At 41.4% G+C, this 17,168-nt stretch overlaps 1 protein-coding gene across 1 annotated transcript in view; it reads right to left on the reverse strand.

Moving 5' to 3' along the window:
- LOC119773882 (hedgehog interacting protein) overlaps positions 1 to 16,940 on the reverse strand; it is a 44,844-nt gene extending 27,904 nt beyond the window's left edge. The window contains exons 1-4 of the mRNA XM_038271081.1: positions 16,297 to 16,940; positions 12,258 to 12,450; positions 5,789 to 5,933; positions 4,186 to 4,387 (exon numbers count right to left, since the gene is read on the reverse strand). Of these exons, the coding sequence (XP_038127009.1) occupies positions 4,186 to 4,387; positions 5,789 to 5,933; positions 12,258 to 12,450; positions 16,297 to 16,563 (807 nt within the window). The 5' untranslated portion in view covers positions 16,564 to 16,940. The remainder of the gene's footprint in view (positions 1 to 4,185; positions 4,388 to 5,788; positions 5,934 to 12,257; positions 12,451 to 16,296) is intronic.
- Positions 16,941 to 17,168: the final 228 nt, after the last annotated feature.

The raw sequence follows: 17,168 nt of genomic DNA on the forward strand, positions 1-17,168 counted from the left end.
GTCGAAATCAAGAAAAAATAAATCTATTCGGTTTCCCTCTTGTAATCTGCTGATTTTGCGTTTGGCTGGAGGAGAGCAGCCGACAGACATCTGGTGTCTGCGCCTCCCTGGTGGAGGTGTGCTGAGGTGTGTCTGTCTGTGTTTGTTTGTACCGTAGCATGTTACTGCTGTGAAGCGATTGGTAAATAAAGTTTTATAGCTCTGATTTACTGTAGTATTCAGCATCTGGAACCGTCTCACTGCTTCAGCTTGAATGTTGCTGATCCATCCATCTTTCACTATGGAAGCAGGAGCCCAAAAAAATTATGTTGAACCTGCAAACACCCAGGCATTGCTACTGCTTACTTTGCCTTTGAAAACAAATTTTACTGGTGAGACTGTTGTTATAAAAAGTCTTCAGGTCAACAAAAGACAGAAATAGTGGGAAAGCTAGAGGTATCCGAGTCCGACATTGTATCGCAAATCACTCCAATATCAAGCGAAAAATAATAATGGGATACATCAGCCTGCATCTAGAATCTATTATATATATATCTTTTATATATTTTACAGATGTAATTACTTTCAAATTATGACTGAGGAGCAAAGATGCAATAAGTCAGTAAGGATGTTTGAAACAGCATCTTATTGGTCAAATGCAAAAGTTTGGATTGGGCTTGAAGTGAAGAAAATAGGATCTGTAATTTAGATAAGAATCCAATTTATAAACATCAATCTGAAAAAGATAATCATTTATGCAGCAAAGTTACTCTTAAAACTTCTCTTTTATTAAGATGTTTTTTTTATAGTTTCCACAAATTGTTGGAACAAAATTCCTTCCATAATCCTTCACACTCACAACGGTTAATCCCTTTTCCTATTTTCATCACAAAATGCCAGCATGTAAATATTTATTTACATGTTTTCAGTATAAATTGTAAAAAGAAAATGAAAAAAAAACTTCATTCATAGATTCCTAAAGTTTTTCAGCAGGAGTGTTTTCAGAGCGAAGCGACTTTGGACTCTGATCCCATCAGAATTGCATCAGTATGCTGTAGCAGTGAACTAACAGGCTTTGAATCTTATTTTCTCAGTCATACCAGCTCTTCGTCTAACCTTGTTTTCTTCAGTTACTTTTTTATTTCAATGCTCATAATTTAAACGGCTGTTGATTAACTGTAAGAAAAGAAAAGTCAAGCTAATATGATCCACATCCTGCACATGTAGCCCTTTAGCTCTAAACTCGACCGGATCCACTTTGCTTGTCATCACCTGACTTCCCGCCAGAACGATCCGCTCTCCTCCACACTAATATGGAGGTAACGGGCGCGGAGAAATAAAAGTGCCGTGTATTTCGGACAAGCAGCGGTGCATCTGGGATGCTTCCAGATTCTGCTGAGGGGCGTACAGTATATGGTGGAGAAGTGGTTGGGCTTTTGGTCATCACAGAACACCCACAGAGAAGGTAGGAGCCTCCATAGCCCCAGCAGTCTATTGTCTTTGTCCAGTTTGTCTTAATTGGTCCTGGGGGATCCATGAAATGGGGGTGTGCAGGAAACACAGCACATTACAATCAAAGCATGTGCATGCAGCTGAAGATAAAGCTGTTATCTACTGTGTTCCTCCTTCTGTATAAAAGCAGCTCCATCCTGTTGATGCTCCCAGTAAACACCTCACCGCCCCCTAGTTCAGTCCATCACTTGGTTCTTGGGTTTTCCTCCAGCAGCCCTCATCTCAGAATAGGACTCCAGGGGTTAGCAAGGGAATGAGCCACATCTGATCGTCATGACAGCCATTTTATCCACAGCCAGCATGGACTGAAATGCGATAAGAGAGCTGAGAAGAGCAGGAAGCTCATCCCGGAGGGGGCAGTTTCATTTTCAAACGCTGCGCTACGTCTGACTCTTTGTAAACAGAGTGTCTTGTCAGCAGAGGAGCATGGGGCGTGCTGGCTAGATAAACTTCCTGTCTGGGAGGGTGCCCCCAAAACACATCCCCTCTATTCTATCTCCTATCTAAAGAATTTCTGGAATATATTTTTTCCAAATACAAACTAAGAAGGAGAAGGTGTTTTTAGAATGGGATCCCAAGGCTGAGACATGGAAGCTATTCTCAAAAATGACATCTGGATCATGTGTTCAGCGTCAGAATGAGAGCACAAACCTTTAAATGCAGGTTTTAGTCTGACAACGATGATAGCTGTTAGCATAAGCTAGAGCTTAACTGCCAAGTTTTAATGACATCTCTAGCCTCTGGGCTTCTTATATCACTTCATGCTCTTCTAACTCTGCAGGGTTAAGGTTTAACAATGTTTCTGTAAGGATTTGATCTCGTGCAAAAGACTGAAAATAAACCAAGATACAAGGTGTGTGATCTCTGATCTTTAAAGGGGGGTGCGGTTTGTGGATATTCGACCGTTAAAGATTAGAGCTTGTAGATGATCTGCCAAGATGAAGAGATCATATGGATCATTTAGGTCACATTCTATAAATTACAGTTCTATGCTGAACCACCAACCCATCTCATGTACTACGTATTCAATCTGACCCAACAATCATAGCGAATAACCGTTAGTGATGCACTTTCTTACCTACCTCCTTGCTTGTGTGTGTAGTGGTACCCGCATGTCCGAGAGCCGAACGGAGGAAAAACTCTACTTCCGTTTCGTGGTACTAGTTCGGCTTTTCCCCCAAAGTAATGTGCAAAGTTTGCTCAGACACGATTCTCACAACTTTAAAGAATTACTCAAAGTAGTTGATCAGCAGCACGAGCTCCTTGGCCAAAAAATATTTTTCCCACACTACTATTCCACTTCCCAGGTGTATTTTTATGTTCTTTGCATTTGTTAGGAACACAGCTTCTATTTAGATTAAAATCTCATTTGAAAGGGTCTTTGACCTAAAATGTCTGTTGTTTCGTGTCTTTTATGACTTTTTCACATACAGTAATGGTTTGGTTACACTGAGCAGAGGCTTGTCACTAATTCAAAAAAATATGCTTAAGATTCTGATAGAACCAAAATTGTAATCTTATAACCAAAACGTTGTGACATAACTTTGCCAAATTACCCAGCCCTAATCTTGCAAGTGATCTAAAAATCCCTTCATGTTGTTTCTTAAACATGTAACAACACATCAGTCCTTTGGAAATGGCAGCAGGCAGTTGAATATAACCCCCAGCCCCTCCCCTCCTTGCAGCAGCTCACCTCAAACAGCAAATACTGCCACCACGTCCCAAGAGAACATCCTCTGGATGTGGGAGGCAGACAAGGAATATAGGCTTAAACCTTTTTGAAGCTTATAGTTTGAAGGCTCTGGTTATCTTGAGCTATCTCTATAATTATGCTGCTATAGGCTTAGACTGCTGGAGGATATAGGGACCACTTTTCCTCATTCTGCTTCATTCTATCTTTATCCTCCCATTCTGCAGTATTTGTCAGTTCAACCTCTAACTTTATGATCTCTCTGCTTTTTTTCCTCATAGTAGCTTCATGAGTCTGTTCATGTTTGGCTGTGACTCCATCCTGGAGAGAAACATCCACTGGGCTGCTGCCATCAACACCATAGATTATAGATGAAAGAGTTGGACCTGTTTTTGCCTCTACATGTTCATCCAGCAGGAGAGAATCCTGCAAAGTGACTGCATGCAATCAGCTGAAGATTGCATCCAGATAGAAACTTTGAACCTTTAATCTGACTGCATGATCTGATTGAACTAAATCTATAAACAGTACTGAGCTGAAATATTGGGAAGTAAATTTAATATATACCACAAACTACTTGATATTGTAACCAAAAGAGGATTCTATTAAATGCATGACTCTACTTTTGGGCGGCCTGTCACATAAACCCTCTAATAATCCACTTAGAGTTTTGGTTGTAATATTAGAAAATAATATAAATGTTAAAGGGGTATAAATACTTAGCTGTCTAGGAACTAAACATAAACTTTTCATTTATTCTTGCCGTCCACACCAAGGCTGATCTCAAACATAAAAAAACTAATAATGAGTAAAATTCCTAAACCTAACAGACAATAAAAATACATGACACCACAGGACATAACTCAATATATAATCTGGGTTTTAATCTTTTTTGGGGGTTTTAAGTTCACCCTCAGAGTATCTGCAAAGTCTCACTAAGGTTTCATGACGACGCAAGAATAATCAAGAAAGATATAGAACAGTGGAACCAGGTGCTCTCCTACCTTCAGGTCGCTCTGCACCATCTTGTGGAGGTCCAGGAAGGGCTCCTTCATAAGTTCAAGGTTGTGGTTGAGTATCCTGACCAATCCTTCTCTCTCAACAACAAAAAGCCGCTGAGAGCCATCGCCGCAGTGCACCACGGCAACCGGCTGCCTCAGACCACTCAACACCTCCTGAGTGCAGTAGCAGTTGTGTTTGTGTTTCCTGGGAAACACGGAGGAGAAAAAAGGTCAAGGAATGATGGTGGTCCTCAATATTCCAGCTATGGTGGCGTAAGAGGCAACGGGGGATTTTAAGTTCCGAACAAGGAATGAACAGCAGGCAGAGAGATCAGCTTTTATGACCTGTACCCTTCATCTCTGGAGTTTAAAAGCCTGAGTAGAGAGATTTCTCTAAACCTCTGAGTAATTTAGAAGTAAAATCCCGTTTAAACGTCATCTTTCCTCTCTAATATCTAACCTGTGCTAACCATGCTGCAGATTTATTAGGGTGTAGCGATAGAAATAAAACCTCAGATCAAATCAAAGTTTAAAACAGTTTTGAAAACTTTACTCCAAACTGTTAAACATGTTTGTGAAAAAGGTGGCGGGCCTCGCCGCCGCAAGCAATGAAAAAGCAACACTAAGTGTTTGCAGCTCACAGTATTACACAATCAGCTGGTTTATCAGCTTTGAGTAAACATCTAAGAAGGAAAAGTGACAGCCTTTCTGGACACCAGGATTATTAGGAGGGCAGTGGTGTAAAAAAGAAAATCCTGATTTTACAAAACTGTAATCTTCATAAACAACAAATTTGATTAACTAATACAATAGATTTATCACCCAGACCTAAGATATGTTGTTTCATCACTGCTGGCCCTCGACCACGTGCAACGTCTCCCTCATGTACTATAAGCCACCAGGCTTAACTAATCCTTGACTTTACTGCGTTTTTATCTTTAAATACTTTTAAGTTTAAAGTGAAATAATTTGAAGCAGCCTCAATGATCTGTAATTGTTTTACTGGATATGTCTTTTTTATTTTATGTACCTGTCATTTATTGTGATGTATCTATGTTTAATGTATCTTATGTAACTGTGCTGCTTCTTGGCCAGGACTCCCTTGAAAAAGAGCTTTTTTAATCTCAATGGGATTTTTTTTTCCTAGTTAAATAAAGGTTAAATAAAATAAAATAAATCCCCCCGATTAGAGCTTGTTGTACATCATATAACCAAGATGCTAAAGGCAGATAGTGTTTGCACGTATGTATTTAAAATGCAAGAGTATTATTTACACTTACTAAAAAAAACGCTGTCCTGCCGGTTTTAGAGGTTTCCCTGCTTTAGCACAGCTGATTATATTGATTGCAGTAGATCAAAAGCCTGTTAATCAGCTGTCAATTAAAATCAGCTGTAATGAAGCAAAGAAACTTCTAAAACCTGCAGGACAGCAGGCCTCGAGGACCCGCTTTTTTGCAATAACTCGTTGGGTTGCCATAGCGACCCCTGCCACCGAGCTTAGGGGTTTCCACATTTCCAAAATTTTTGGTGAATTTAATGGAGCCGTGTCAAACTGTTATCTGATGGGGTCAGATAAAATAAAACGCTGAGAATTAGAGCCACAAACCTGCTGAGATCTTCTATCTTCTCATCTTCCAGGTAGTTGGAATCTTGCCCGAGGGGATGTCTCCGTTGATAATCAGGAAAACATAAACCGGCGCCTCTCCTCCCGTAGTACTGGCAGAACTCATCCACGTCAGCTTGGAACAGCTCTAGTAGAGACAGCAGACGCACACTTAGCTCACTGCTGAGTCTTCACCATCAAAACTACGTAACAGCTTATTCCTGAGGCTTTTATGTTGTTTAAATCAATGTTGTAGTTATATCCTATCGACGAAAATAAAGAAATATATCGTAATATAATTTGCCCGGATTCATTAACACATAATTAACATAAATATATAATTTTAGCATTAGCATTATCACATAACACCAAGTATTATGGTGTCATTTAGGCCTACAGCCTCTGCTGCTGCCTGGAGATACACTGATCCAATTATTGGCTCAGATATTGACTAATTAGCTGGATCAGAAATCAGATGAATGATGCGGATCCAACTTTCTTTCCAATCATTTTTTTTTTTATATTATCATAAACAACAATAGAGTTGCCCTAATATAGTCACTTCATTATAATCACTAATTCTGGTTTTCTAAAAAGTCAGAGCTACAGGTTTTTCATCAAAATGATAACATTTTCAGAAATAATACAAATGCAGAACGTCTACAATGGAGCCGAATAAGGGCACTAATTTTACTTATAAAAAAGTATATGTATAATTGTTTTTGAAATGTTGGCAGCTCCGAAATACATAAATATTTATCTCTGGATTATTCAAAAGGATTCTGCACCAGTGGAAATAGTAGGTTGAAGTCGCGTGAGACGGTGTTACCCAATCCTAGAAGCTCCGTGGTAGAGCTGAGAAAATGCGTCTTCTCTAAGTTAGATTTCGCATTTTAACCCGAAAGAAAAAAACAGGAAGTAAATTGAATGTGTTTTAGAGCTCTAGTGCCGAGTGAAGGAAGCAAAGACGTTCAGAAGGAAAGGGCAGGTTGAAGCTTCCCTTCTGAACTGTTAAGATTACGGCTGAAACAATCAATCGGATTAATCAATTATTGAAAGAATCGATGACTTTTTAGTAATAATTAATCGCTGACTGGAGTATAGAGACTCTAAAACAGGCCTTTAGCTGACAGAGTGACCCACTTAGAGCCGTAATAATACCAAAATTGTAAAGAAAATCTATTGACACTTTGCATTTAAGATAAAATAGACTTTTTCGTCTATCAATATGCTCTATCCAGAACTCAAATGGAAAAGTTTTAGTTTCACCTGGTTTAATTTCTAAAAAGTCTTCTCTAAGGAACCTTTGGCTTAAGATAAATGTTTGAACTGGATAGCATTAGCAAACCCAGCAACTGGCTAGGAAACAGTGCAGATTGAGACAGGAGGAGCTTGAGTCTGTCACTCACTGGCCAGGAGGAGTTCAACCTGGATTTTTGAGATAACAAATCTACATCTGCCCAGTTCGACTTAAAAATTGTGCTTGGAGACAAATTTCAGTATTTTAAATTTCACCTTTTTTCTATTAATTCCCATCATTTTGTTAATTCCCTGTGGCTCAAGGACTGCATGGTGTTTTAGTCAACAGATGTCCTTATTACAAAGGACTGCTTGGAGTGGACAAAGAAGCATTTTAACCTTTAATGTCGTACAAATGATATGCATAATATTCACTGCCCTCTTTGGCCACGCCTGATTTAGGCAACACTCCAAAAAAGCACAAAGTGGGTCGGAAGCATCATGATGGCAGGAAAGTAAAAGCAGGTTTACTAAAACTGATCTCACCTTAGATTTAACATCTGCTACGGTATATTTCCTGAATATCTTCAGTAAACAAGCACCAGAAAAACGCGGCAACTTGGTTAATCTTGGAAAACGTTGTGGCTGTTTTGCATTACCGGGCTGCATCCTGGAACAGCAAGCAAATTCAAACAATCGGCCTGTTCAACGCGGCTCGTCACCCAGAGTAAACAAAATGTTTCCATGGTGAGATACATGCCTTAGCTAATTTGTGAAACAACGACAAGGTGTTTCGCAAAGCAGACAAAAGGTGAGGCAGGAGTTATCCTACAGCCAGTGTGTTCACAGAACTGTTCTGGTGAGAAAACAACACGGTCTCAGAGGTACTTTGAGACCTGAAAACAACCCTGACAAGAAGGTTTCCTCCAGACGATCCTTTGGAGGACGGAGGAGAGCGAATACATCGGTGATAAAAAACACAAACAGGACTCTCCCAGTCCCTCCTTTCATCTCCTTCTCCTGCCACACACCGCAAGGGCTGACCGCATCACATACTGGAGGTGATAGGATATCCCCTCAAACATCTAAACACAACATGGAGATCAAACACACGCAGCGCTCCGGCTATACCACCCACACACCCGTTTCGGCAGTTATCTTAACCGTGCTGCTCGGGGACCTTGGGTGCAGGATGAGGGAACAAGCGGAGGCAGATATGAGGGGTCTGGAGGAGGTGGGGGCAGAAGTAAGACTCCAGGCAGTAAATATCTTTAAGGAGAAACGGGAGCCAAGTACGCTGCCTAATCAAGACACGGCAGTCAGTTTTATGGAAGCAGGACGATAGCTGAGAAATGCTTTAAAGGCTCCTTCTTTAACCTTTGCTGTCTGAGTTTGTGAATGATTAAAAAAAAAATCTAAAAATACGATCAAACATGTAATAAACTTTGTTTTCAAGATTCTGTTGAATGTGTTTAGAAAAGTTTAAAACAAAGGGGACAGAGAGGCAGGAGAAGGTGGCGGACAAAGGGAAACAGTGTCCATGCTCCTGGCTCCCCAGCGCTGAACTCATTCCTCCATCTGGTTATCTTCCAAGCCAACCTGGGTGGCCCACCCAGAGCACTTGACATCTTGATGCACTTCAGCAGTTTTACATACACACAAGCTTTGTAGAAAAATAAATGTGTCATTCGTCACCACATATGCTGACCTGTGCGGGGCTGAGCGAGGAGCAGGAGGAGGAGGAGAGGATTTCTCTCCTCTTGGAGCCTGAGCGTCTGTCTGTCAATGTCGGAGCTAGAAACCTAACTTCTCTAACAAGTGTTCTTCCTGCGCGGCGGCCTGTTCTCTGCGAGGGCGCTGTCACCGCTCTCAGCTGATGCTCTGGTGTTGAACGTTTCAAGCAAACAAACCGTTTGATGCGGGTGGATGTCTGTGGATGAACAAAGTGTCTGAAGCCGTCCTTGTCTTCCAGTTTGAGCAGAAAGTGTTTAGAGGGCGCCTGAAGCATTTGATCATTTTGGATGTGTTCTTTGAAAAGTCGACTATGGAAAACTGTCTGAAGAGCAGGTGCTTTCAGGTGCAGAGCAAAGCTGATGCATCATAATCTCTGCAGCTACTAAACCTGTCAGGGTCAAACAGAGAAGCAGAGCTTTTTAAGAAACAGAGCTTCCAGGAGATGTTTCCTGCTTAAAGGAGGAAAAAAGCCACTTCCTGGTTTCATGTTCACCAAGTGACATTACAGATAACCTGTGAGGAGCTATCCTTGGCCAGCTGCATACTTCATGCATGCTCTTCATGCACTTATTCAATCTTTAATTGTCCATCAGGTGATCTTGTGGAAGGTAAAGCTGGCACCAATATATCCAGATGCTGATCCAGCTTGTGGAATATCCAGAGATTCACCTGGTACATTGCTTCAGCAGGTGTTGATCCTGGCCAGGTTCTGAGATTCTATTTTATACTTTATCTGACTTCCTGCAAAATTCTCTCTGTGCTGCTTTTGGAGACCTACTGGACTTAAACTTTCTGAACTCAAAGGTTAAGGTGATCAAATTTTCACTTTTAATGGATTTTTTACTGAATTGGAAGGATTTTACATCCTCTTCCTCTGCTGTTATATATATATATATGCGATACATATTTAAACCAGGATTTTGCTGTCTGGTGTATTGAATTTGTCAGCTGCCTATTTGGTTTATGATTCACGGGGAAACTTAAAAACATAAAGAAATAATAACCCTTATCTTGTGGCTTACAGTGGCATTTTGCTTAATAAAAAGAACATTTTCAAAGCCTCTTCGAAGTCCTGCAGACATGCAGGAATGGATCTTCAGAGAACTGCAATGTAAAAACATCGTTATTCTCCTATTTGATCGGAAAATGGATAAAACCAAAAGCGTACCAAACATGTTTTGCTGGAGGGCTGGAAACCAGTGAGGTAACTGAACTCTGCATTTAAACACTAAAGTACATTATTCACTTCAGGGCTTTCTATTATAGATAAATAGATAGGATGCAAACTACTACCGATGGAAATAAAGTGTTTAAGGTGCTTAAAACACTAGGCAGCCACATTGGATTTTGAGGGAGGTGAGTTTTGACCCCTACCTGCCTGTTTCTCCTACCGCATCACTTAATGCACCATGCAGTCAGTGGAAGGGATCACACCCTACCTGTCTCTAAAAAAAAAATACACCCATGTCGCTATGGTTACCTGTCATTTATTTAGCTGCTAACATCACCAGCTTTTCCAAGTATCCTATATGATCCAATTAATATTTTTTCATCTCATTTTAACAGAATCTGACCATAAGAGAAAAGATTTAAACTACAGCAGAACTTTGTTTTCCTAAATATATAACAGTCTGTGTTAGTAACAGTTACACATAATACTCAGCTGTTTAAAAGTTAGGTATTATGGGTAACAATGTCCAATCAGGTGAATGAAAGTACTGCAGCACTGAGACACTGAAGCAGTGAAAGATGGAGAGACAGACGAAGTTCCTGTGAGATCAGGGTCTGAGGGAAGGTTTAAAAATCACAATACTGATGGAAAAGGTCCAGAAAGCAGGTGAACAGGTGAGGTTTGATGTCAGGTTTAGATTTTGAAGACAATCTTTAGTCAGTATCTCATTATTTCTGGAGAACTATAACAGTTAAGGTTTGAATTTGTTTGAATCTTAGGCATGCAGCCTGAAGCTGTTCTGTATGTTTAGCAACAGAAATGAGCATGAAAACCTGTAAATCTTTCAATTTTTATGATGTTATAATATCATGCAAGGACATGAGGGTCCGAGGCAGGGAATCAAAGTGAGGGAAAAGAGCAGAGCGACAGGTCAGACAGAGGAACCCAGATCAGGAGAACATTGAGCTGCTAGTGAGGAGCTTAGATGGATATTAGATAGAGGAGGTCTGACTTTTATTTACTGACCTACTTGGAGTTTAAGGAGAAGAAGAAAGCTAATTTATTAGACTTTTTATTGAAAAAACTGTGTTCAGTTTCAAGCGGTTTTACCAGCTGTTTTTATTTCAGGTTTACCATAAGAAGCCTAACATTGAGGAGAATCATTGTGAATATTGCTACTGGAAAATTTAGGTTTTTTTTCCAAATCATTTATATGTTAAGTTATTTTCTTTTCAGAAAATTAAAGAAATGGCTCAACTGCCAGTCAATCAACATAAATGCATTTTTGACCCCCCAAAAAACATGAAAACATTGAATAATTTTTTTCCTTCCTTTTAGTTTCGTAACATAAAATGATCTTTTATTTGACTCTTCCCTCTGGGAGGCGACCTTCATTTAAAGGGCAACAAAATTCACGCTGTGAAACCTGCTGGTAAAACATGAATGTTTGACAGAGTGAACGTCAGCAGCTGCTGATGTCACACAGTGAGCTCGTTTATCAGCTACCAGGGAAAATAAGGACAGAAAGTGACAAACTGACGTCACTCTGAGCTAAGGAAGCCCAAGGAGGTCATTAGTGGAGGAATATCTAGATTTTTTATTAACAAAGTTGATTAATAAGGTAAGGTTTCCAACATATTTAACTCCTTTTTACAGCCTCTGCTCTAAGCAGCAACAGGTGGATGTTTTCATCGTTTTGATGACGTTAAAGCTCGTTGGTCCAGAGTCCTTACTGGACTTTGCCGTTTCTGCTGTGTGGAAAAGTTCTACTCTACTCTCCTGCTGGGATCTGCAGCCGGATGCAGCATAAAAAGAACCAGTTCAATTCATTGCTGCAACTGGAGCAGCGACCAGTAGCTCTGATGGACGAGTGAAGATGGAGGAGTGACAAGCAGCTCCAAAGTTTTCCCAATAAACCTTTCTAATTCAAGTTTATTTTACTAACAATAAGATTAATTTCGCCTTGATAACAGTTAGAGACCCGATGGCGTCATACAGAGAGCAATTCTCTCTCTGCATCACGTCTACAGTGAGACTCTGATCCAGAGTCAAACTCTAAAGGATCATTCCAAACAAATTCTTATCTTAAATGTACAAATGCTTAGGTACGGCGAGGAGCGACGCTTTAGGACTGAGGTGAGGCGACAGCTGTGTCAATAAACTGGCTCTCAAAAAGAAATAAAATCTGCTGTGAAGTTTGACACAACAGAACACGTAAGAAGCAAAAACCAAAACATAGAGTGCTTCCTTTCTGTGGATGTTTGTATGGCTGACCACACAGGCCATGGTTAAAGCTGCATCCATCTCCCTTGTTGGGGCTGTAATTACCTGGTATGTGCCCCCTGCAGGTGTAATAGAACTCCCGGCAGAAGTCCTGGCAGAAGCGCGGCAGGTCCGGCTCTCTGTGTGGCACCCGATCCATGTCCAAGGAGTGGAACAGCACCTGGGCATTAGGGGAGCAGCGCGCACACTTGATCTCCTCCAGGAGATGTCCGCAGTCTGTGTTGTTGGTGGAGAAAATCTGGAGACCACACACAAAGAGAAGCAGCACCTTATTAAAAGGGCCGAGCGTTCGTTTGGAAACTTCAACTCATGTTACTCAGCATCATGTGGAGCGAAGAATCAGCCGCTACCCAGTCACATAAACACCAAACCAGGACAAACAGGTTAAAATCTCCTGCTAGTTAGCACCGGCTCCAACAGAACCATCAGTACAGGCCAGGGTTGCTGCAATACTATAATTTTAAACTTGATGTTGACACCATGAAAAATATTAGATACCCTTTCAGATACCAGGGGGAAAAAATAAAATAAAAACGTGAAGAATTTGGCTGTTTTAATTTCAAGATGAAGCGTTTCTTAAGTGTCCAAATAAATCCCAAATGAATAACCCAAATATAACATGATCTGACACACCACAAATCTAAACTTAACTAGGGCTGAAACCATTGGATAACTCGTGATTAATCAATTATTGAATTAATCTTTTACTCATTGATTAATGATTTGTTGCTAACTACAGTAGAGAATCTAAAACATGCCTTTAGCTGACAGAGTGACTCACTTAGGGCTGCAATTCTACCAAATTTTTAAAGAAAATATGGAAAAAATTTGCATTTATGATAAAATCAATATGCTCTATCAAGAACTCCTCAAGGGGAAATGTTTTAGTTTCATCTGGTTCAATTTGGTAAAAAGTCATCTTAAAGGAAACTTTTGCTATCCGATTATTAATCGATTATTCGAAAAAATAATCGACAGATGAACAGATTTGCAAAATAATCGTTAGCTGCAGCCCTAAAAAAGTAAAAAAGCAAAACTATGAGAATGACAGCTGCCTGGTGTCAATATCCCGTCATATTTGTGATGTAAACCTGCTGCAGACGCCGCTAAAGCCGAACAGCGTGTCTCAAACCTAAAGATGTTTTTATCAAGCAGGAAGGAGGCAACATGAGCTTTATCTCTCAGGACATCCAGGCATCCCTGACCTCAACATTTAAAAAACTTCAAAACATTTATGAAGCTGCTGATCCAGCCTGACCCATGCTATGACATAAGGGGTAGAAAAAAAGCCTTTTTTTAATAAATAAATCACAGCTAAGTTTATTCAGACTTTACAACATCTACTGCTTTAAAGTAAACCACAAACTTTACTCTTCCTGCTGGAAGAGCACGGCGAGAAAGGACCCCATCCTCTGCCCAAAATCCAACCCAAATAGAGTCTAAAGCAGAGTCATTACGCAAAACTACACCAGGAGGCAATCCAAAAGATATTAGCAGGATTATTTACGTAACAAATTATCTTTAATAAAACACAATGTAATCTGTTTAAGGTCAAACGCTGCGCTGTTTGGGCAGCCAAGCATGCCGGTGGTGTTTGGCTCTGTGTGAGGTCCATGTGTAAACACCAATTTGGAGATAGGCAGGCCCATCGTTCCCACTCTGGTATCAACAAATTAGCAGTCTGTCGAAGTCAATTAAAGCAGGGGACCCAGGGCTAACATATGGACGCCTTAAACTCGCTCGCTCTGCAGAACCGGCTGCAGCTCTGCACAATACCTGCCGCTTTAAAGTGGCACGGGGTTCTGTTGGTGCAGGAGGTGCTGGAGACCCTGACAAAAACCCGATGTTCCGGTGCAAAAATATACAAACATACAAGGAAGGAATCTGCCCTTGGAACAGGAGAAAAATCTTATTTATTATTCTGTTTTGGATGGCGAGCTCCGACCCGGATCACGTTTAGTGATATCATTTATCACGCTGTGCTGAGAAAGCAGCTCTGCGGCTTGAACCCACTGTGTGACACTGTATGTTCCTGTGTCACGGTGCCGTCCAGCGTTGTGGGCATGCCTGCTCCGCTGCTCTGAGGTGCCCATTGATTCTGCGTGCCATGGCCTGGCACACGGTCCACAGAGAGAGGCATCTGTGTGCTCTCAGCCGTGCCCCGTGTCCATATGTTGCTGGGACCCACTCCAATGTTGCCATCATCCAAACCAGAACAAGCGGCCCTTTGTTTGTTGGGCTTTGCTCAATCTCTGGAGGCATAATTCCCGAAAAGAGAAAGAAAATAACAAGCTGGCTAAAAGTGGACAGAACCTTCCACACAGGTTGTCAGAGATCATTACAATGGAGTTTACAGAGCTTTAGAGAACAGCCGTAAGGTGACTGTCACTGCATCACCATGTTCTCCACTGGTAAGAGTCAGAGATCCCTTCAACTGGGATTTCCTTGCTCTTCTTATTCTTTAATAAACCCCAGGGCAGCATCCAAAATCACTTTTTTTCACTTTTTTTGATCAGAAAAACACAGAACCATCTCTTCTGATTTACAAAGTTCTGTTCAGCTCCTTTCAACCCAACACTGTCCTGCACAGTTAGTGTGAGCCTCAGTAAGGATGGCGAGTCGCTCTGGTTTGATTAAAGCTCTCAGAGCAGGAAAATACGTTGTTTCTGTTGTACAGGCAGAGGGGACTGAGGAGGAGGTATTCTATCAGGATTAAAAGTAATGTTTGTAAATGTAAAGACGCACCGTTCGTTCTGTGGTTCATCGGATCAGGTGAAGCTCAGGCATCGCTGCTCCTCCATCTGTTCTCCTTTGATAACGTTTGGCTCGAATCGTTATTAAAGGTTTTCTTTTTGTTTAAACCGAGAATGATGTAACATATGTTATCTTATCATGTAAAGAAGGAAGAAAAAAAAAATTATTTGAGCTCCAAAAACTGACCCGATAAAAAAATCAGCAGTACATATCAAAATAATCTGCATCTGGATCAGTTGATATCTACGGGTCTTTGTAGGAATAAAGCTGAAGCTGTAATCCTGAAAGTAAAAAAAAAAATAATAACGATTAAACCCAGAATTCTAGGCGTGTCATCGGTACCAAGGTTACGCTTTCAGAACCACTGAGATTCTAGCTTATACCAGCCAATAAGGTGTCAATCAAAAGCCAGCAGCCCCTCCTCCACATGTTGCTGAGCACTGTGGGTCAGCGGGCTGAAAATAAAACTGATCCTAATCCAGCTGTTTGGAAACATCTGGAAAGGCATGAAGTGGAAACAAAAAGAGCGACTACGATGATATTGACATTCTGATTACATTTTTATATGATGATATTTGCATCATCGTATAAAAACCTGAAAGGGGGGAACATTCTGCTCAGTTTGCACTTCAAAAACTGTAAAACACCATTCTCTGCAGCCCTGGTGTCAAACAGGAAATAACATCTCAGAGTTTTATATTAAAGGCGTTAAAAAGATGAGGGGGAGGTCTGGGAAAAGGTGTAAGTTTGCTGGTCAGGAGGAAAAAAACAACACAACATCCTCTGAAAGCTGTTGGGGGGGGGCTTCTCCCATTAGTGAAACCAACAGGCACAATGGTGTTGTTGTTATTCTTTAGCCATAATCAGTGGAGGCTCCGTGTGTGGGCAGAGTATAGGGAGGAGGAGACCTCCACCCCCCACCTCTTACTTGCATGACTTGAGCAAATTAAATGATGCAATATGGCTTTTTGAGTCACACAAAGTGAGGAACCAGCCAGCATCAGGAGGAAGGCAGAGGAGGCTCCGCCGGGTCTCCTCTCCCCCCGGACTGTAGGGAAGCAAGCCGCGCTCTGAGCGCACAGCTCCGGGTTAAAGCAGGGGAACTCTCCTACCTTCAGCTGGAAGCAGGATGGGATCAGGCGACTGATTGCCATGGTAACGCAGAAGCGAATTGGACACAGATAAACGTTACACCAGCATGTTCAAAACACCCACCTAATAACACCGCGGCTTCTTTCAATTAAATAAAACTAGTTTGGTTTAATGAGCAGCCTGCAGATATTCTAGTTTTTTTTTTACCCAAACCGGCAGCATCCCTGCTTGAACCTACCCGGGCATCCCCGCGGTGCAGGATCTGATAGGCGGCTCTCCTGGTGGGACAGCAGGAAACGCGTGGGTACAGCCTGTGGCAGATCTCCCCGCTGCTGCCATCCAGCAGCACCTTCCGCTCCCTCTTCTTGAGGCGCTTGGGCAGGCTGCCGTCGTAGCATCGCCTCCTCCTGGGGCTCAGCTCGCCTCTCTCTCCGAACTTTGCGTCCCCACATTCCCACACGTTCACCGCGATGGCCAGGACCAGCACGAACTGCAAATGCTTCATGCTTTCAAAAAAAAAAAAAAAATAAAGAAAAAAAAAAATTCTTCTTCTCCTAAAATTTCTCCCCAGCAAAACAGTTTATCAGGTTGAATTTTTTTCCAAACAGCAGAAATACTGTTATCAATAAATTAAACTGTTCTTGATTTAAATGTCTGAAATAAATGAACAAACTCCTTCCTCAGAATAAATGTTTTAGGTTGACATTTACAAAGGTAAAATAAAAAGAAGAAAAATAAAATTTATCCTAAAGAAATGTCCAGTAGAGAGGAGGCTCCTTCAAACCGGCTCGGCAGCTTCGGAACTAAACAACATGAGGAAAATAAAAGTTGTCTCTAAGTGCTCACAGCGCTCACATGTTTTCTGCTGCTGTTTCCTCCTTCTTTTTAACCAGCGCGCGAGAAGCGGGGCGAGCGCACTGACGTATGACTTCACGGGGGCGCGCCTTGGAATCACGGTCGCGCCCACGTCGAGGTGGAAGGTTTACCTGGCAGCGCGTGCTCAGCTCCACGCTGCCAGAACAACCATCGGAAGCAAGAGGTTTTATTATTGGGTCATTTAGCTCGCGTGGTCGCGTTGTGACGTCACACATTTCTGTGATAATCTTTAAT

This window comes from Cyprinodon tularosa, unplaced genomic scaffold (genome assembly GCF_016077235.1).
Source record: "Cyprinodon tularosa strain WSP-4 unplaced genomic scaffold, ASM1607723v1 ctg79, whole genome shotgun sequence".
Taxonomy (NCBI): domain Eukaryota; kingdom Metazoa; phylum Chordata; class Actinopteri; order Cyprinodontiformes; family Cyprinodontidae; genus Cyprinodon; species Cyprinodon tularosa.